The 20,676-nt window shown below is 43.4% G+C and overlaps 1 protein-coding gene across 2 annotated transcripts; it reads right to left on the reverse strand.

Moving 5' to 3' along the window:
• Positions 1 to 8,382: 8,382 nt before the first annotated feature.
• LOC122435888 (melanoma-associated antigen B2-like) lies at positions 8,383 to 20,676 on the reverse strand. Of its 2 annotated transcripts, XM_043459987.1 has the most exons (4): positions 20,440 to 20,676; positions 10,844 to 10,900; positions 9,815 to 10,204; positions 8,383 to 9,784 (listed from the first exon to the last, which is right to left on the reverse strand). In XM_043459987.1, exons 3-4 carry the CDS (start codon positions 10,142 to 10,144, stop codon positions 8,855 to 8,857), a joined length of 1,260 nt encoding a protein of 419 aa, XP_043315922.1. In that variant the 5' UTR covers positions 10,145 to 10,204; positions 10,844 to 10,900; positions 20,440 to 20,676; the 3' UTR covers positions 8,383 to 8,854. The 2 variants fall into 2 exon arrangements, with proteins under 2 accessions (XP_043315922.1, XP_043315921.1); XM_043459986.1 differs by having other exon boundaries at positions 8,383 to 10,204; positions 20,440 to 20,675.

Raw genomic sequence — 20,676 nt, forward strand, 5'->3', positions numbered from 1 at the left:
TACACTGAACTGAACTGAATGGAGAAACAGTCATAGAAGATAGCCTTATGGGAAGGGGGAGAGGGGAGGAGAGGGTGAGATGTATGGACTGAGTTACATGGAAACTTAAATTACTGTGTGTAAATTATATAGCCAAAGGGAATTTGCTGTATGTCTCAGGAATTAAAATGGGGCTTTGTATCAATCTAGAATGGTTGATTGGGGGGGGAGATTGGAGGGGGGTTCAAAACTGAGGTGATATATGTATACCTATGGCTGATTCATGTTGAGGTTGGACAGAAAACAACAAAATTCTGTAAAGAAATTATCTTTCAAGAAAAAAGAAATTATCTTTCAATTAAAAAACCTTATATTTCCACATGAGTGATGTGATCTCCATCTTTTCGTGACTTCAGTTAATATGAAAATCTCAAGGATGTCTACTGTCTCCACTTTTACTCAACATGATATTAGAAATATTAGCTGTAGCAACCAGAGACAAGAAAAAATGAAAGGAATCGAAGTTGGAAAAGAAGTGAAAATGGCACAGTTTGCAGATGATATGATACTAGACATAGAAAAGCCTAAAGATGCTCCCAGAAAGCTACTAGAGCTCATCAATGAATTGGTACATTTGCAGGATGCAAAATTAATACCCAGTGATTTTCTTAATGGCATCTGGGAATGCATCTGTTGCCTGTTGATTTTACAAAACTGCCTCTCCTATTATTTTGATATTTTACGTCAAACCTCTTTCTAGAGTTGTCAGGCCATCCTTTGCTGCCATTAAATTCTCCAGCTCTAGATCCCTCAACCCCCTTTTGCTTTAGGTTGTCATAATGACTTTGATTTTTCTTCAATCATATTAGAGTCTATAGATATGCCTTGCTTATAGCAATCCTGCACCCACATACAAGCTATATTTTCAATATAAGATAAAAAGATATTTCCCAAAAAGCACAAGGTTTTCTCACCTGCTGGTGTAGCTGAAGTGATGGCTTCTTAAATTTCATGTTCTTTTTCTTACAGTGGTCCTTATGCTGGATTCATTCATCTTGAAATGGTGGCAACTACAACTGCAGACCCAAACTGTGGTACATAACAAGCAATTCAACTTTTTTGCATAATGTCGTGACTTCCCTCCGCTTCTTGAGAGCGCTTCCAGCACCAATAGGGCCACTTGATATGAGTCCTATCATGTTATTCAAGGTTTACAATATCATGGTAAACACAATGAGAACTACGTGAGAACCACTGGTGGTCAGATTTTTGAGATCATAACTTACTACCGAAACTGCTCATCAGGGATGAATAGTGCTATTCACGTTCGATAAGTGTGTGTGTTTGTGTGTTCATAACTTTTTAAAAATTTAAACTTTTCATATTTGTGTATTTTTTATGGTAGTGAGTGATAAAATGGACTAGTATCTACATAAATTTTATACATTCATGATACCTTTCTCTCAATCTTTTTATTTTGCTAGGCATGCGAGTCACCTGTTTTTTCAAGTCATCTCAAATCTCTGAATCGTTTTCAATGTATTTATTGAAAAAAAATTCATCTATATGTGGACCTGCACAGTTCAAATTTGTGTTGTTCAAGGGTCGACTGCATACAAGGAGGTGGCAATGCTGAGTACTACGATAGGTACATTTGTGATTTTCTGAGGAACCTCCACACTGTTTTCCATAGTGGCTGTGCCAATTTATATTTCCAGCAACTGTGTACAAGGGTTCCCTTTTCTCAACACCTTGCCAAAACGTGTTATCACTTGGCTTTTTGATAATAGCTGTGCCAACAGGCATGAGGTGATGTCTTACTGTGGTGTGGATTGTCATCTCCCTGATGGTTAATGATGCTGAGCTCCTTTTCATATAGCTGCTGGCCATTTGTATGTCTTCTTTGGAAAATGTTTAGGTTCTTTGCTCCTTTTTTAGTGATTTTCAATTAATTAGTCTGTCATAGAGTTTTCTGAGTTCCTTTTATAAGATATTAATTTATGAGATATATGGCTTGCAAACTTTTTCTCCTATTCCACCTTTTCCTTTAGTTGATTGTTTCCATTGCTATACAGAATCTTGTTAATTTCATGTAGTGCCATTTAGCTTTGTTTTTCTTGCCTGTGTTTCTGATGTCAAATTGAAAAAAAATAGTAAAACTAAAATCCCCAGAACATTGCCAAGACAAATGAAAAGGAGTTCTCCCCTATGATTTCTTCTAAGTGTTTTAAGGTTTCTGGTCTCATTTTTAAGTCTTTAATCCATTTTGCATTTTTCGAGTGATGTAAGATACAACTCAAGTTTAATCCTTTTCATGCAAATATTCAGTTTTCTCGACACTATTGGGTGACTGAGGATACCCTCTTTTTCACTGTGTATTCTTAGTGCCTTTCTCAAAGATGACTTGACTTTCTGTGCATGGTTGTATTCCTAGGCTCTATTCTGTTCTATTGGTCTGTGTGTCTATGTATACGCTGGTATCACACTGTCTTGAACAAAGGCAAGAAGTGCCAGGCTTCCACCTTTGCTCGTCTTTCTCAACATTATTTTGTCTATTCAAGGTCTTTTGTGATTTCAAAAGAATTTTACCATTTCTATTTCTCTGGAAAATTCCAGTGGAATTATGACACACAGTACATTAAGTCTGTAGATCACTTTGGGCAGGATGGATACTTTCACAGTATGGCTTCTTCCAATTCATATACTTGGGGCATCTTTTTATTTGTGTCTTTTCCAACTTCTTCCATCAGTGTCTTGTTGCTTTCAGTGTATAGATATTTCACTTCCTGGATTAAACTTATTTCAAAGTATTTTATTCTTTTTGACATATTTGAAGTAGAACTGTTTTCTTATTTTCTTTTTCAGATAGTTTGTTGCTGGTATTTAGAAACACAACTCATTTTTCTGTGTTATTTTGTGTCCTGCACCTTTCTTGAATGCATTTCTTAGTACTAACAGGACTGAAACTCAAAACACTCACCCCACTGTCACTTCCCCCTACCAAGAAATGTCACAATCTCTCTTGGTACCCAGCTGTACCAGCCCGAGACAGGGGGTGATGCCAAAGAGTCAAATTGCTGTGCTTACACATTTCAAGCGCAGCTGATGTAAATTTCATGCTTACCTATGGTACTGCAATTTCTTAATTGGGTTCTAGACCTTCTATAAAGGTATTTTGTTACTTATACAATTTTAAAATCTGGGTTGCTGTGGGGAAACAGGGGCTGGGAATTCCTGTTCCACTGTATTGCAGATGCCACACACTCAAGACCCTTTTCGTTATTTCCTGATATCAACAATTTCACTTAGTCTTCATTCACAATGGTAAGAAACTCCCAATACTCTTGACATGTTATCTTGCTCTGAATCACAAAGAGAGATTCAAAGGTTTTCGTTATAGAAAATACGAAAACCTTTATACTTATACTGAAATGCAGTAATAAGTGGGATATGCTTTGTTCATAAACACAGATATGGAAGTCAAACAGACATTCAAAACAAGGAAGAATATTTCAATACTATGGAAAAGAAAGCCCTAAGCAAAAAAAGATACATCTCCCAGTTACTGAGGTCAAGCAAGAACAAAAAAAGACATAAAATGTGTTCCCTTAAGTTCCATCTTGGCACTCAATTACTTCAAATACTTCCTTCTCTTTTCAACCTCAAGATGAAGGATCGGGCCTGGATGTCACTATGTGGGAGGAGCAAGAGGACTGAGATCTGGAACGTGCCCGGCTCATGGCAGTAGCACTCTCTCTAAGCTCTCGAGGCCTCTCTCTACCTCATCCTATGATGGAATTCAGGACCTCCAAGGGCTGACAGCAGGAAGTGGATGCTACAGAACCCCAGCGGTTCTGGGTCGCTATTTCTTTCACTTCTTTGTCAGGGGTTTCACATATATATTGGACAATTCCTACTCTGACCTGAGATAGTCCTCCTTAGACCAAAGGATTCAAGTCCCTGACAACTGTACTGTGACAACAGGGAAAAGAGATGTTCACCTTGAGATCTCTCCCTGGAACCTTCTTACGCCTAATATTCTTGGGGGTGCTTTCCTCAGTCCAGACGTATGGGTGTCCTCCTATAGCCCTTGCCCCTTTGATTAAAGGCTTCTTGGGAAATGCCACATCCCTGAAAAGCCCTGATCACTTTCCCTGCTCCAAACTTGCAGAGAATGAATCGCTGTCCTAGGAGTGATAAGAGATGGGAAATCCATGGCATAAGTAAGGGGGCCCAGGTAGAGACCTGCGAGAGAAACAAAACGTGGTAACCTGTCCCTTCTCTCCTTCAGGCAGATTTCTCAGGCAACCTCTAATAAATAAACTTTATATTTTAGATCAGAGATTTTTTATACAAAGAAATGGCTATGTGATGATTGTTTTGTGAGTCCTTGATCTTTTAAGCTTATCTGAAACCTCATATGTATGCATAGATGATCTTAATACCAGCAAATATTATCTCTTTCTTTCCTCTCTTCATATGTCACATTTGTTATGGCATTATTATTATTATTGCTCTGGCCATGTATTACAATGTAACTGTTTGAACCTAGAGTCTTGCTTCGTTTTCCTTTCAATACATTTCACAATAATGAGAAGAAGGTAATTAAGGGTACAAGGTCAGCTCAGGCTTGCAGGAGTGAGAGGGTGAGCTTTAGAATAACTCAGATCAGGGGGCTATGCCCATCCCTGTCACTTAAGGAGCTATGGGAAGTTTGTCACACCATTAAACTCTCTGAGAGAGCCTTGGGCTCTTTAACTCTGAAGGGAGTTTGGCAAGCCCTGCCTGGAAGGACTGGTGGCATGTGGTGGTAACTGTAAAGCATCTGCCACAGTGCCTGGCAGGCACCATATCCCTCCTTTCTCATGACTGGTGGCTGTACTTTCCAACGAAGATCTGGCCTCCCTTAGGCCTGACATAGGGCTTCCCCGGTGGCTCACCAGTAAAGTGTCCGCCTGTGATACAGCAGCTGCAGGAGATGCAGACTCAGTCTCTGGGTCAGGAAATCCCCTGGAGGAGGAAATGGCAACCCACCCCAGAATTCTTCCTTGGGATATCCCATGGACTAAGGAGCCTGGTGGGCCACAGTCCATGGAGTCACAAGAGAGTCCGACATGGCTTAGCAATTCAACAAGAAGGAGGAGGCCTGGTATAAAGATGTGAGGGAGAGCCTTGCCTGACAGTCTTCCCCTGAGCTTTCTAGAACTGACATCAAAGGGCAGGGCATGACTCTCTTTAGTCCCCTCTATTCAGGGATGAGTACACCCCTCAACCTTCACTTGGACTTCACAATTTGACTTCTGTTGAGGCCTGAGGAATCCCCTCCTTCTTGACCTGAGGCCTACCTCCTCATAGTAAGACCCATACGTCCCTGCGAGCCTGGAGGAGGAAATAGGGTGGCCTTGTCTAGCCACCCCTGCCCATAGTCTCACAAGAATGAAAGCTGTGGCAAGCTCCTTGAGGATGATAGACGGTTCCTCTCAGGGTTCCCAATTCAGGGTCCAAAATTTGACTCTTAGCCAAGCCCAAAACTCCCCCCTCTGTTGACATGGGACCACCATCATCAGACCAAAACCCCAACTTTCCTGCTATTACACAGTCAGAACTGAAGGGGCCCTTGGCCTGACAACTCTACCTGTGGCCTTCTAGTCTGACAGTAGGGAAGATTCTGTGTGGCTATCCTGTATGTGTGTTTAAACAGTTTTACCATCCTCACCCTGATTTGGAAATAACCTGGAAATATTCATCAACTGGAAATATTCCCTGGTTTGCCTTAAGGCTTCTCCCCTCAGGCCCCCAATTCCCCGAGACCCCCAAGGGAGAAGTGGAATTGGCCTCATCGGTCCACCACAGCCTGTGGTCTTGCGAGGCTAACAGCAGTGGAAGGAATATGTTTTGCCCCTATTGTTTTGACACAGATAGTATTTTCAGTCATCAGGGTCCCTACCTTGGCTTCTGGTGCAATCTGGAAATCGTCCTTCTGCTGAGCTTTGGCTGCTCCCGTTGACCAGGATGAGGTTCCTTTCCTCCACGAGACGCTCTGGGAGGATGTGAGTAGGACTCACCACGTCACCAGGCCTAAGTGGCAGAGTCTTAGGCCTGACAGGGACAGTGCCCTCTGTGGCCACCTTCCTTCTGGGAGGCATCCTTCATTGTCAGCCCATGCCATCAGTTGACTCCTGTTAGGAACTCAGTACCCGACCTCAACTGAATGGGGCCTCCTGCACTAGTCCAAGGACTGTAAGGCCCGAAGCCATTTGCCTTCAGAAAATGAGGGATAAATCTAGTCTGAAAGTCCTGCCTGTTCCCCTCAAGGGCCCATTTCATTTGCAGGACTTTCTAAGAATTTCTCTGTAGCGGGGTAGTTGCCTGCTGCACTCCTCAGACAAGAGTGTGCCACTGTCATACCTCGCATTTCCACTCTGATGAACAGCCAGTCTATAAACCAAGGTCCTCACCTCCTTGACACCAACTAGGGAGAAGTCACGGGGCCCTTGAGCTGACCAGAACTTCCCTCTGCCTCCCAGGGCTCACTGGAGAAGATGGGCTAAGTGTAGCCCTGTTGGGTGTGAGTTGAGGGGCTTCCAGCTCCATACCCTGGGTCTTCACTTTGACTCTGCACCCTTCCTGGGGCTGCTCTATCCTCTGCTGATTCCCAAAGTCCCTACTTTTCAGGGACCTGAGTTGAAAGTGTTAACCACAGCAGCCCACATCGTTCTGGACTTCATGGGCTTGTCAACAAGGACAAGTGTATCTTTACAGGTTCCTACTACGTCGCTGCATCTTTCCATCACCCTCATTCAGGTTTCTCACTGTCAATTCTGAGAGACTGATCCTCTCTCCTCTACCAACCTCAGAACTCTGCACCGAGACCAAGTTTCTTAGCTCTCTGAGAGGCCTGAAGAATAAGCGAGGCTATGCTTAGCCTAACAGGTCTGAGATCCCCTGTGACTGAGAGCAGTTGGGAGGGCTGTTCCAGTGATCAACCCCCATATTCTGGGGTGTTCCTCTCCTCAATCCTCCTACATGGGGTCCTCATCTTGCTTTCTGGGTCTTGGATTAAAGGCTTCTGGGGAAATTCCACATCTCTGCAAACTCTGGAGCCGTGCTTGCTCTGCAGTGCTACAGAGAATGAATGGGTCCTTTTTCCCAGGAGTGATAGGAGATGGAGAAGCTACAGCCAAAGGCCGGAGTCCCAGGACAGGTGGTCATCCGTCAGGGAAAAAAAGTACATCAATCTATCTCATCAGCCAGGTGAAGGTTCTCACGTCATTTCTGTTCTGATAGATTTACTTTCTATAGACAAGAGACTGTAGGCATGATATGGAGAGGCCCTGTTCTTCAGAGGTTATCTCACATGGCCAATGCACATGCTAATACTGTCACCGAATATTGTCTCTTTCATTTATCTATGGGTAATGAATAAGGGATACATATTTCTGGTTAAATGCATTTGGAATTCTTACTGCTCTGGCTACACATTCTGATCCACTAGCTTGAGCACAAGGGCATTCTTTTTTATCACCTAGACAAATTTTGAAGTATTGAGAAAAACACTGAAATAAAACATGCAGGGTGGGGACTTTCCTGGTGGTCCAGTGGCAAGTACCCCAGGCTCCCACTGCAGGGGTCCCAGGTTCCAACCCTTGTCAGGGAAGTAGACCCCAAGTGCCGCAAATAATATCCAGCACAGCCAAATAAATATATAAGGAAAAGGAAATGAAATAACAAATGTTAAAAGTACTTGTTTAAAAGAAAAGACAAGGGCATTTCTCACAGTCGGGGAAGAAGAACAGTATGTATGCTACAGTAGTTTAGAGCTGGAGTCTAGTGTTAGCTCTGTCATTTACCAGCCTTAAGTAGTCTGGCACAAAACCAAACTCTAACTCTATGAGCCTCGGGCTCTCCACTGTGAAGTGAGTTTTATAAACCCTGCCTTGTCAGACTGGTAGAATATATGTATTTATGGAAAGCATTTATCACAGCACCTGTCTCGATTGAGAAATTAGGGCAATGGCAGTTATTATGATTATCTTGACCTCAGATGTTACATCAGCTGGGCTTCTTTTCTTTTTTTGCATCTATCAGATGTCAGAAACTATGCAGCGTTCTAACTGAAAGAAAAACAAGTTACCCCACCTGCCCAATCAGCCAAAATTCTGCTTAGCAATGAAACCAAAGTAATATATTCTCTCTACCCCCTCTTTACTCTGCTTCTTTCTTGTTCTTCTTGAGGTAGAGAGCATCTCAGCCTCCTCCATAGAATGACAGCTTCCCTGGAAACTATAATTGAATGGGCAGACTGAGAGTTTCCTTGACTAAACAGTGCCAATACAGGCATGAAAGACTTCTTAAAAGCAGATGCTCAATTAATGTTTGTGCAAAAGAGGAGCCACAAATAAATCATTTGCTATAATTTATATTCTCAAACATTCTTGAAAACCATAAGCAGATCCAAGGATATATCTTATACATTTACAAAAAAGGAGACTATAACAGAGAGTACAGCAAACCAAAAATTGAAGAACTTTCAGCTCTCTCTCTATGTATCTATGTTCTGAGCTTCTATTAGCGTGGTGACTTTCACATTTCTAAGGCTATTCTTATCCTATAGTGATGTTATTCTCATCCGGGATCACAAGAGGGATTTGAGGATTTCCAATATGCATTTCCAAAAACAAAAATTCCTACTCATGAATTTGACAAACAGCAAAGTGTGTGTGACCCATGTTATTCAAATACTTGTATCATCAACCTAAATACGCTTTCTGTTGAAAAAAGAAAGAACTGAAAACGGGGGGGGGAAAGTCAACAGGAACAGAGGCTGATGACAGGCTTTTCTGACCACAAAGTGAAGAATGGCCTTCAGCCCACACTAGGGGTGAGATGACTGGCTGGATGTGGCCCTAGCGTGGGCACTGGCCGAGGCAGAAGAGCCAGCACTGGCTGCAGCAGAACTGCCAGGCATGGCGGAAGCAGGATGCTCAGCCTGGGCTACAGCAGAAGGGCCATCCCAGACCAAGACAGAAATGCCTGCAGTATCCCTGACAGACGTGCCAGCCCTGCCCAAGGCAGAAGTGCCAACGCTGGCTACAGCTCTGGCGCTGGTGCTCTCTACTTCCTCTCTGGAAGACTCCTCAAAATGCTCCAGGAAGGTAGCAGGGACCGTATCATTGACCTTGGCCAAAAACTCCAGGACTTTCATCTTGTTGGATTCCATGAGTGCTCTTGGACCCAAAAGGAACTCATAGCGAGGGGGATCGCTGCCTGGCACCTGGCGGTACTCCACGTACTCTTCCCGCACCAGATCTTCTGTGAGGAACTTCCTGGTATCTCCAAAGATGAAGTGCCTTCTTCCATCATAGACGCCCAGAAAATTCAGGAACTTCCAGATCTGCTCCTCAGAGACGTGGTGGCCATTCATGTAGATGACACCCAGAAGAGGCATCAGAAGACCATTCTTCGGCAGCCCCCGGTCACCTCTCATAGACACACTGTCACTGAGATCTAGGTTGCTCACCAGGATATAGGAGTGACTGTTGGGCCTGACTTCCTTCAGGACCAGGCCAAACACCATCTCTAGGCGCTCAGAGGCTCTCCTGAGGATCTCAGGGAAGTGCCCCCTGTACCTTTTATTGATTGCCTTCAGCATTTCTGACCTCTTAATGAGCTCCCTCACCTTATACTTATACAGCATCTTCTGTAGCAACACCTCGACCTTCTTGCTCAGAGGATCTCTGTGAGAGCTCTCAGCAGCAGCTGAGGCCTGGGACCCTTGAGCCTTTGAGCGTGCTGTGGCACCGACCCGAGCTCTTGAGCGTGCTGCGGCACCGACACGAGCTCTTGAGCGTGCTGCGGCACCGACACCAGCTCTTGAGCGTGCTGTGGCACCGACACGAGCTCTTGAGCGTGCTGCGGCACCGACACCAAATCTTTTGGGTATAGCACCTGTAGCAGCACTGGTCATGCCTTGGGCTCCCTGAGGCCCCATGGGGGTGTCAGCAGCAGACGAGCTTGAGGGAGCACTCTCTAACTTAGGAGGGGAGGAGGAGGTGGTCTCTTCTCCCCTAGATGTGGTGGCTTGATCATGAAGACCCTGGGTCTCAGCCTGCTCCTGGTGATGGTTCTCAAGACCACGGACCTTACTCTTCTCCCTATGGGGCATGATGGCCGTGGACAGGAACTATAGGCAAGAGTCTGGACAAAGGACAGGATATTGGTGCACCTGGAGGATGGAGAATGAGGTGACATGAGCAACTTAAAATGGGGAGATTCCACCTTGACTTTATCAAAGGCCGCCTCTGCAGGTGTCCTTGAGGACACTGCCTGAGGAACCCACAACGCTCCTCTTTCGTGCTCAGCCTGTCCCCACAGAATCACACAGAGGAGGAACAGAGGCCTTAGATATTCCCTCTGCATCCTCTCAGCCCTGCTTTGGATTTACCGGCATTGCGGTCCTCTCAGCTCATCTTTAGTATTACCATGTCAAGCCTTGGCAGAGCCTGGGCACCCTTCCCTCTGCTACTCTGATGCAGACAACTGTAGACCTCCACATCATCCAGAAGCCAAGTGAGGGGATATCTCAGGCCAGCTCCCTCCCAGGGAATACCCAGTGCTGAGGGCTTAGTAGGGCTTTTTCCACCCAGAGTTCACTGGGATCATCATTCATGGTCCTTACCTTGGCTCCTTAAAACATTGGGCACCATTCTCCATTTGCTGACTGGTGGCTGCACCTTCAGACTAGACATTTCCCCTCCCCTAGACTTGGTATAAAGCGGTGAAGTAGATGCTCAACCTCACAGCCCTTCCCTGAGTTTTCCTGGGCTCAAATCCAAGGGATGGGATAAATGCACTGAGTACTCACTCAGGTTCCTCAATTGGGCTCCTGGCAGAGAAGCTCCTCTTTCTCCTGAATTGATGCCTGTGAGATAGTAAAAGCCAATCAGCCTGTGTCCCAACAGGAGGAAGTAAGATGACCTTTTCTTACCAAACACAGTCTTCTAAGAACAGGTGCTATTACAGGCAGGTTGATGTCCCTGTGCTCCCACAAAGGATCCCAATTCAAGGTCTATAATATCTTTTTGCTTCTCTTTTCTTCTCTATCTCTTTTTAAAATTAAATTTTTTTACTATTAATTCAAAGATAATCACTTTACAGTATTGTGTTTCTGTCAGCCACACATCAATATGAATCAGCCATAGGTATACTGGATGTCCCCTCCCTCTTGAAGTTCCCTCCCAGCTCCCAGCCCATCCCACTCCTCTAAGCTATCACAGATCACGGGGTTTGTGCTCTCTGTGTCATAGGACTAATTCCCACTGGTTATCTATTTTACATATGGTAATGTGCGTGTTTTCAATGTTACTCTCTCAGTCTGTCCCTCCCTCTCTTTCCCCCCGTGTCCACGAGTCTGTTCTCTATGTCTGCAAATCTACTGCTGCCCTGCAAATAAGTTCATCAGCATCATCGTTTGAAATACATGTATATGCGTTAATATACAATATTGGCTTTCCTCTTTCTGACTTAATTCACTCTGCATAGAAAATTAGGACTAAAATTACCACATGGAGAGCAGAGCTGACATGGCAGAGGAATAGGAAGGGGAGACCACTGTCTCACCTACAAATTCATCAAAAGTACATTTGAACGCTGAGCAAACTCCACAAAACAACTTCTGATCACTAGCAGAGGACATCAGGCGCCCAGAAAAGCAGCCTATTGTCCTCGGAAGGAAGTAGGACAAAATATAAGCATTAAAAATAGAGCAAAAGAGATAGGGATGGAGACCCATCCCAGGAAGGAAGTCTTAATAAAGGAAGTTTCTAAACACCAGGAAACCCTCTCACTGGCGGGTCTGGGGGAAGTTTTTGCATCTCAGAGGGCAACCTAACTGGGAGGAAAAATTAATAAAACTCATGGATTACATGCGTAAAAGCAACTCCCAGCAGAAAAGTAACCCAGATGCTCGCATCCACCACCAGCTAGTGGGGGCTGAACGGAGCGGAGCAGGCAGCATTGCTTAGGGTAAGGACCTGGCTTCAATGCCCTGAGGGCAATCGGAGGGAGCTAACCTGAGATGGCAACTTAAACTGTGGGATAGCAAGACAGAGAGAGAAAATTAACCTGTGAAAAGCCCTAACTGAAGACACTGCTGGCTGTTGGCAGAACAAAGGTAGGACTGAGCAATTCCGGAGAAGAGCTAACCGGCTATGGACTGGCCTGTCCCCCGCTGGAGGCAGGATGCAGGGGGGAGGGGAAAGTGGTAAACTCGGCCCCAGAGACGGAATCCCCTATCAAACTGCAAATAGGTTTCCAGTCTCTAACCAAAGACTTCCTGAGATTCTGGATGGTTGACATCTGCCGGGAGGGTCGCAGCTAGAGACCAGCTGCCCAGAAGAGACACGAGGCACACCAGACAGGCGGAACCTGAAGCTGGGACCGCAAAGGGGAGAAGCACACCACACCCGGGGAGAGTGCGCCCGTCAAGCTCCTGGCTGCCTGAGCTGCTCGGGCTGGGGAAGGCACAAAACGCAGGCCCGAGTCTGCGTCTTAGTGGAGTACCTGGAAACTGGAACCTGAGTGGCTTATGCCTCGGAAGTGCACGCACCTCAGGGCCTGCTCCCTGTAGAGCAGCCTGGAGCCTGAGCAGTGTTGACGGGGAAAGCACACATGCTGCGAGTGGGGGCAAACCCAGTGTGGCCGGAACACTGCGAGTGCTCCCCACACATGCCAGTGATGTGTCTGCAGTGCCCTCCCTCCCCACGGCACTACTGAGCAAGCGAACCTAAACAAGAGACCACCTCCGCCCGCTTGTGTCAGGGCGGAAATTAGACACAGAAGAGCCCTGCAAATAGAAGTGAAATAAACAAAAGGAACTGCTTCAGAAGTGACAGGTGCAACAGATTAAAATCCCTGTAGTTAACACTGACTATACTGGAAGGAGCCTATAGATATGGAGAAGTGTAAGCTGGAACAAGGTGCTATCTGAAACTGAACCGAAACCACACTGCCCGCAACAGCTCCAGAGAAATTCCTAGATACAATTTTACTATTTTTTAATTAAAAAAAATTTTTTTTAGTTTTTTAAATATTTATCTTTTCTTTTTTTAAAGTGCTCAGTTATGCCTCTATTACTCCTTAATTTTCATTTTCATAACCCACTATAACCTAGCAAAAAAAACACCCTATTTTTAAACCGAAATTCATATATACTTTAATTTTTTGTGTTTTTGTTTTTAATATTGTATTATTAAGAGTCTAACCTCTACTCTAGATTTTTAGTCTTTGTTTTTCAGTATTTGATATCAATTTTGGATATTTAAGAATCCAATATTCAGTAAGCATTTTTACTCAGGAGTGTGATGATTACTCTCTCCCACTTTTGACTCTCCTTTTGCTCCCCTGGATCACCTCTATTTCCTCGCTCCCCCTTCTCTTCTCAATCCAATTCTGTGAATCTCTGTGGGTGTTCTGGGCTATGGAGAACACTTAGAGAACAGAGTACTGTGTAGATCTGTCTCTCTCCTCTTGAGTCCCCCCTTTTCTCCTGCTCATCTCTATCTTCTTCACCACCCAAGAGCCAATAAGTTCCAGAGCAAGACATACCACACAAATTCTCCAGCAACACAGGAACACAGACCTGAGCGTCGACATACAGGCTGCCCAAAGTCACATCAAGCACATAGACCCATCTCAAACCTCACTACTGGACACTCCATGGCACTCCAGAGAGAAGAAATCCAGCTGCACATACCAGAACACCGACGCAAGCTTCCCTAAACAGGAAACCTTGACAAGCCAATCGTCCAACCACACCCACTGGGAGAAACCTCCACAATAAAAAGGAACCACAGACCACCAGAATACAGAAAGGCCACCCCAAACACAGCAATCTAAACAAGACGAAAAGGCAGAGAAATACCCAACAGGTAAAGGAACATGAAAAATGCCCGCCAAGCCAAACAAAAGAGGAGGAGATAGGGAATCTACCTGAAAAAGAATTTAGAATAATGATAATAAAAATGATCCAAAATCTTGAAAACAGAATGGAGCTATAGATAAACAGCCTGGAGACAAGGATTGAGAAGATGCAAGAAATGCCTCACAAGGACCGAGAAGAAATAAAAAGGAGTCAATTAAAAATGAATATCAATGCAGTAAATGAGATGAAAAGCACTCTGGAGGAAACCAACAGTAGAATAACAGAGGCAGAAGATAGGGTAAGTGAGGTAGAAGATAAAATGGTGGAAATAAATGAAGCAGAGAGGAAAACAGAATCAAAAGACAGGAGGACAACCTCAGGGACCTCTGGGACAATGTGAAACGCCCCAAAATTCGAATCATTGGAGTCCCAGAAGAAGAAGACAAAAAGAAAGGCCATGAGAAAATACTCGAGGAGATAATAGCTGAAAACTTCCCTAAAATGGGGAAGGAAATAGCCACCCAAGTCCAAGAAAGGGCAGAGAGTCCCAAACAGGATAAACCCAAGGTGAAACACCCCAAGACACATAGTAATCAAATTAACAAAGATCAAACACAAAGAAAAAATATTAAAAGCAGCAAGGGAGAAACAACAAATAACACACAAAGGGATTCCCATAAGGATAACAGCTGATCTATCAATAGAAACTCTTCAGGCCAGAAGGGAATGGCAGGACATACTTAAAGTAATGAAAGAGAATAACCTACAACCCAGATTACTGTACCCAGCAAGGATCTCATTCAGATATGAAGGAGAATGCAAAAGCCTTACAGACAAGCAAAAGCTGAGAGAATTCAGCACCACCAAACGAGCTCTTCAACAAATGCTAAAGGATCTTCTCTAGACAGGAAACACAGATAGGCTGTATATAAAAGCGAACCCCAAACAGCAAAGTAAATGGCAACGGGAACATACCTATCAATATTTATCTTAAACGTAAATGGGTTGAATGCCCCATCCAAAAGACAAAGACTTGGTGAATGGATACAAAAACAAGACCCCTATATATGCTGTCTACAAGAGACCCACCTCAAAACAAGGGACACATACAGACTGAAAGTGAAGGGCTGGAAGAAAATATTTCACAGAAACGGAGACCAAAAGAAAGCAGGAGTGGTAATACTCATATCAGATTAAATAGACTTTAAAATAAAGGCTGTGAAGAGAGACAAAGAAGGACACTATATAACGATCAAAGGATCAATCCAAGAAGAAGATATAACAAGTATAAATATATATGCACCCAACATGGGAGCACCGCAATATGTAAGGCGAATGAGCATGAAAGGGGAAATTAACAATAACACAATAATAGTGGGAGACTTTAATACCCCACTCATACCTGTGGATAGATCAACTAAACAGAAAATGAACAAGGAAACACAAACTTTAAATGACACAGTGGACCAGCTAGACCTAAGTGATATCTATAGGACATTTCACCCCAAAACAATCAATTTCACATTTTTCTCAAGTGTACACAGAACCTTTTCCAGAATAGATCACATCCTGGGCCATAAATCTAGCCTTGGTAAATTCAAAAAAACTGAAATCATTCCAGTCATCTTTTCTGACCACAATGCAGTAAGATTAGATCTCAATTACAGGAAAAACAAAAAACATTAAAAATTCAGACATATGGAGGCTAAATAACATGCTTCTGAATAACCAACAAATCTTAGAAGAAATCAAAAAAGAAATCAGAATATGCATAGAAACGAATGAAAATGAAAACACAACAACCCAAAATCTATGGGACACTGTAAAAGCAGTGCTAAGGGGAAGGTTCAAAGCAATACAGACTTACCTCAAGAAACAAGAAAAAAGTCAAATAAATAACCTAAGTCTACTCCTAAAGCACCTAGAGAAGGAAGAAATGAGGAACCCCAGGGTTAGCAGAAGGCTAGAAATCTTAAAAATCAGGGCAGAAATAAATGCAAAGAAACTAAAGAGACCATAGCAAAAATCAACAAAGCTAAAACCTGGTGTTTTGAAAAGATAAACAAAATTGACAAACCATTAGCAAGACTCATTAAGAACCAAAGGAAGAAGAACCAAATCAACAAAATTAGACATGAAAATGGAGAGATCACAACAGACAACACTGAAATACAAAGGATCATAAGAGACTACTACCAGCACCTCTATGCCAATAAATTGACAACTTGGAAGAAATGGACACATTCTTAGAAAAGTATAACTTTCCAAAACTGAACCAGGAAGAAATAGAAGATCTTAACAGAACCTTCACAAGCATGGAATCAAAACTGTAATCAGAAATCTTGCAGCAACCAAAAGCCCAGGACCAGATGGCTTCACAGCTGAATTCTACCAAAAATTTAGAGAAGAGCTAACACCTATCTCACTCAAACTCTTCCAGAAAATTGCAGAAGAAGGTAAACTTCTGAACTCATTCTACGAGGCCACCATCACCTTAATTCCAAAAGCCGACAAACATGCCAGAACAAGAGAAAACTACAGGCCAATAACACTGATGAACATAGATGCAAAATCCATAACAAAATTCTAGCAAACAGAATCCAACAACATATTAAAAAGATCATACATCATGACCAAGTGGGCTTTATCCCAGGAATGCAAGGATTCTTTAATATCCACAAATCAATCAATGAATTACACCACATTAACCAATTCAAAGATAAAAACCATATGATTATCTCAATAGATGCAGAAAAAGCCTTTGACAAAAGTCAACATCCATTTATGATAAAAACTCTCCAGAAAGCAGAAATAGAAGGAACATACCTCAACATAAGAAAAGCTATATATGACAAATCCACAGGAAACATTATCCTCCATGGTGAAAAATTGAAAGCATTTCCCCTGAAATCAGGAACAAGACAAGGGTGCTCACTCTTACGACTACTATTCAACATTGTTTTGGAAGTTTTGGCCACAGCAGTCACAGCAGAAAAAGAAATAAATGGAATCCAGATAGGAAAAGATGATGTGAAACTATCACTGTTTGCAGATGACATGATCCTCTACAAAGAAAACCCTAAAGAATCTATCAGAAAATGACTAGAGCTATTCAACGAATATAGTAAAGTTGCAGGATATAAAACTAACACACAGAAATCCCTTGCATTCCTATACACTAACAATGAGAAAACAGAAAGAGAAATTAAGGAAACAATACCATTCACCACTGCAACAAACTGAATAAAATACTTAGGAGTATATCTACCTCAAAAACAGAAGAGATATACATAGAAAATTATAAAACACTGATGAAAGAAATCAAAGAGGACACAGAGAGATGGAGAAATATACCGTGTTCAAGGATTGGAAGAATCAATATTGTGAAAATGAATATACTACATTACTTTTCCAACAAAGGTCCATCTGGTCAAGGCTATGGTTTTTTCCAGTGGTCATGTATGGATGTGAGAGTTGGACTGTGAAAAAAGCTGAGAACCAAAAAATTGATGCTTTTGAACTGTGGTGTTGGAGAAGACTCTTGAGAATCCCTTGGACTGCAAGGAGATCCAAGCAGTCCATCCTAAAGGAGATCAGTCCTGGGTGTTCATTGGACGGACTGATGCTGAAGCTGAAACTCCAATGCTTTGGCCACCTCATGTGAAGAGTTGACTCACTGGAAAAGACTCTGATGCTGGGAGGGATTGGGGCCAGGAGGAGAAGGGGACGACAGAGGATGAGATGGCTGGATGGTATCACTGACTCGATGGACATGAGTCTGAATAGACTCTAGGAGTTGGTGATGGACAGAGAGGCCTGGCGTGCTGCGATTCATGGGGTCACAAAGAGTAGGACACGACTGAGCAACGAACTGAACTGAACTGACCTGAACTGAACCAAAAGCATTTTATAGATTCAATGTAATCCCTATCAAGCTACCACCGGTATTCTTCACAGAACTAGAACAAATAATTTCAAATTTGTATGGAAATACAAAAAACCTCGAATAGCCAAAGAAATCTTGAGAAAGATGTATGGAACTGGAGGATCAACCTGCCTGACTTCAGGCTCTACTGGAAAGCCACTGTCATCAAGACAGTATGGTATTGGCACAAAGACAGAAATATAGATCAATGGAACAAAATAGAAAGCCCAGAGATAAATCCAGGTACATATGGACACCTTATCTTTGACAAAGGAAGCAAGAATATACAATGGAAAAAAGGCAACCTCTTTAACAAGTAGTGCTGAGAAAACTGGTCAACCACTTGTAAAAGAATGAAACTAGAACACTTTCTAACACGATACACAAAAATAAACTCAAAATGGATTAAAGGTCTAAATGTAAGACCAGAAACTATAAAACTCCTAGAGGAGAACATAGGCAAAACATTCTCTGACATAAATCACTGCAAGAGCCTCTATGACCCGCCTCCCAGAATCTTGGAAATAAAAGCAAAAATAAACAAATGGGACCTAATGAAACTTAAAAGCTTTTGCACAACAAAGGAAACTATAAACAAGCTGAAAAAACAGTCTTCAGAATGGGAGAAATTAATAGCAAATGAAAAAACAGACAAAGGATTAATCTCAAAAATATGCAAGCGACTCCTGCAGCTCAATTCCAGAAAAATAAATGACCCAATCAAAAAATGGGCCAAAGATCTAAACAGACATTTCTCCAAAGAAGACATACAGATGGCTAACAAACACATGAAAAGATGCTCAACATCACTCATTATCAGAGAAATGCAAATCAAAACCTCCATGAGATACCATTACACGCCAGTCAAAATGAGTGCTATCCAAAATCTACAAGCAATAAGTGATGGAAAGGGTGTGGAGAAAAGGGAGCCCTCTTACACTGTTGGTAGGAATGCAAACTAGTACAGCCACTAGTACAGTGTGGAGATTCCTTAAAAAACTGGAAATAGAACTGCCATATGACCCAGCAATCCCACTTCTGGGCATACACACCGAGGAAAGCAGAACTGAAAGAAACACGTGTACCCCAATCTTCATCACTGCACTGTTTATAATAGGCAGGACATGGAAGCAACCTACATGCCCATCAGCAGATGAATGGATAAGGAAGCTGTGGTACATATACACAATGGAATATCATTCAGTCATTAAAAAGAAATCATTTGAATCAGTTCTAATGAGGTCGATGAAACTGGAGCCCATTATACAGAGTGAATTAAGCCAGAAAGAAAAACACCAATACAATATACTAACGCATATATATAGAATTTAGAAAGATGTTAATGATAACCCTATATGCAAGACAGAAAAAGAGACACAGATGTATAGAAGAGACTTTCAGATTCTATGGGAGAAGGCGAGTGTGGGATGATCTGAGAGAACAGCATTGAAACACGTATAATATCAAGTGTGAAACACATAGCCAGCCCAGGTTGGATGCATGAGACAAGTGCTCGGGGCTGGTGCACTGGGATGACCCAGAGGGATGGGATGGGGAGGGAGAAGGGAGGGGGGTTCAGGATGGGGAACACATGTAAATCCATGACTGATTCATGTCAATATATGGCAAAAACCACTACAATACTGTAAAGTAATTAGCTTCCACTAATAAAAATAAATGAAAAAAAATTTAAAAAATTACCACATGAGCCAACAATCCCACTACTAGGCATAACCCCTGAGGAAACAGTAACTTAAAAAACAATTCTACTCCAAAGTTCGTTGCAGCACTCTTTACAATAGCCAGGACATAGAAGCAACCAAGGCCTACATTTGATTTATGATAGGATCTAAGATTTCTCAGTGTGCTGACCATGCCCCTCAGACCAGGGCAGAGTGGTCAGAGGGGACTTGCATCCCCTTTAGGCTGCAGTGGGAACCGCCATGTATTCTTGATGTCTCAAAGGGATGATGACAGGGAGGATGTGGTCTGAATGATATGGTGTGGAACATCCCCACAGCCCCCGAGGTTCTCACCATCCCACCAGGGAACCTGAAACTCTCCCTTTGCAACCTGACGCTCCCGGTTCTGACATGGTCTCTCACTTCCCTGACATCACCTGGGAATAGTCATGTCAAAATGCCGGATTAGAACTCCGTTTCTTATGGGAGGAGCCCACATCCTCACTCAGCGTCACAACCATGAATCGTGTTGGGGACTAGGTCACTTTGTTGAACTAGGTTTATTCTTTAGAGCAAGGTTCTCACCTCCCTGAGAGCACCTCCAGCAAATGGCAGGGGGCACCAACGTCAGCCAGCTCCTCGTGGGGCATCCTAGAGCTGCGTGCACGGGGGCCGCTCAGTGTGGCCCCCATGCGGTGTCGAAGTCTGATAATTTACCCTCAGGGCCATTATCTAGGACCGAGAGCTCCTTCAAGGGTAGAATCCGGGCGTACCCCTACAGACCAACGCCTTCACCTGAGACACGCTAGACCGCATTCCGCCGATAGCTCTGAGGGACTCGAAAGAGCCAGATAACAGGGGTGGGATGCGGCTGGGTCACTTTTCTTAATAGTGGGTTCGCAAAGTCCATTCAGTTACATTCCGTTCCTCACCTTGGTTCCGGACAAGTCCTGGACACTGAAACGCCACCGAAGAGACGCCACGACTCCCAGTCAAGCTCCTCGCCTTTGAAGCGGAAGTGGATGGGAGATGCGTACGGTCCTACGTGGGGTCTCCCGGGGATGACGGCAGGGGCAGGGTGCTACGGGAACTCCGGTAGCTCAATATTCATCCGTCCCTGGGTCCTCCTTGCGCAGTGTGTTAGAGCCCGGGACGTCTCCAGCTATGAA

Source organism: Cervus canadensis, chromosome X, assembly GCF_019320065.1.
Source record: "Cervus canadensis isolate Bull #8, Minnesota chromosome X, ASM1932006v1, whole genome shotgun sequence".
Taxonomy (NCBI): Eukaryota; Metazoa; Chordata; class Mammalia; order Artiodactyla; family Cervidae; genus Cervus; species Cervus canadensis.

Coding starts and splice junctions, on each gene's coding strand:
- LOC122435888 (XM_043459986.1), bottom strand. CDS start 10,144: ATGCCCCATAGGGAGAAGAGTAAGGTCCGTGGTCTTGAGAACCATCAC.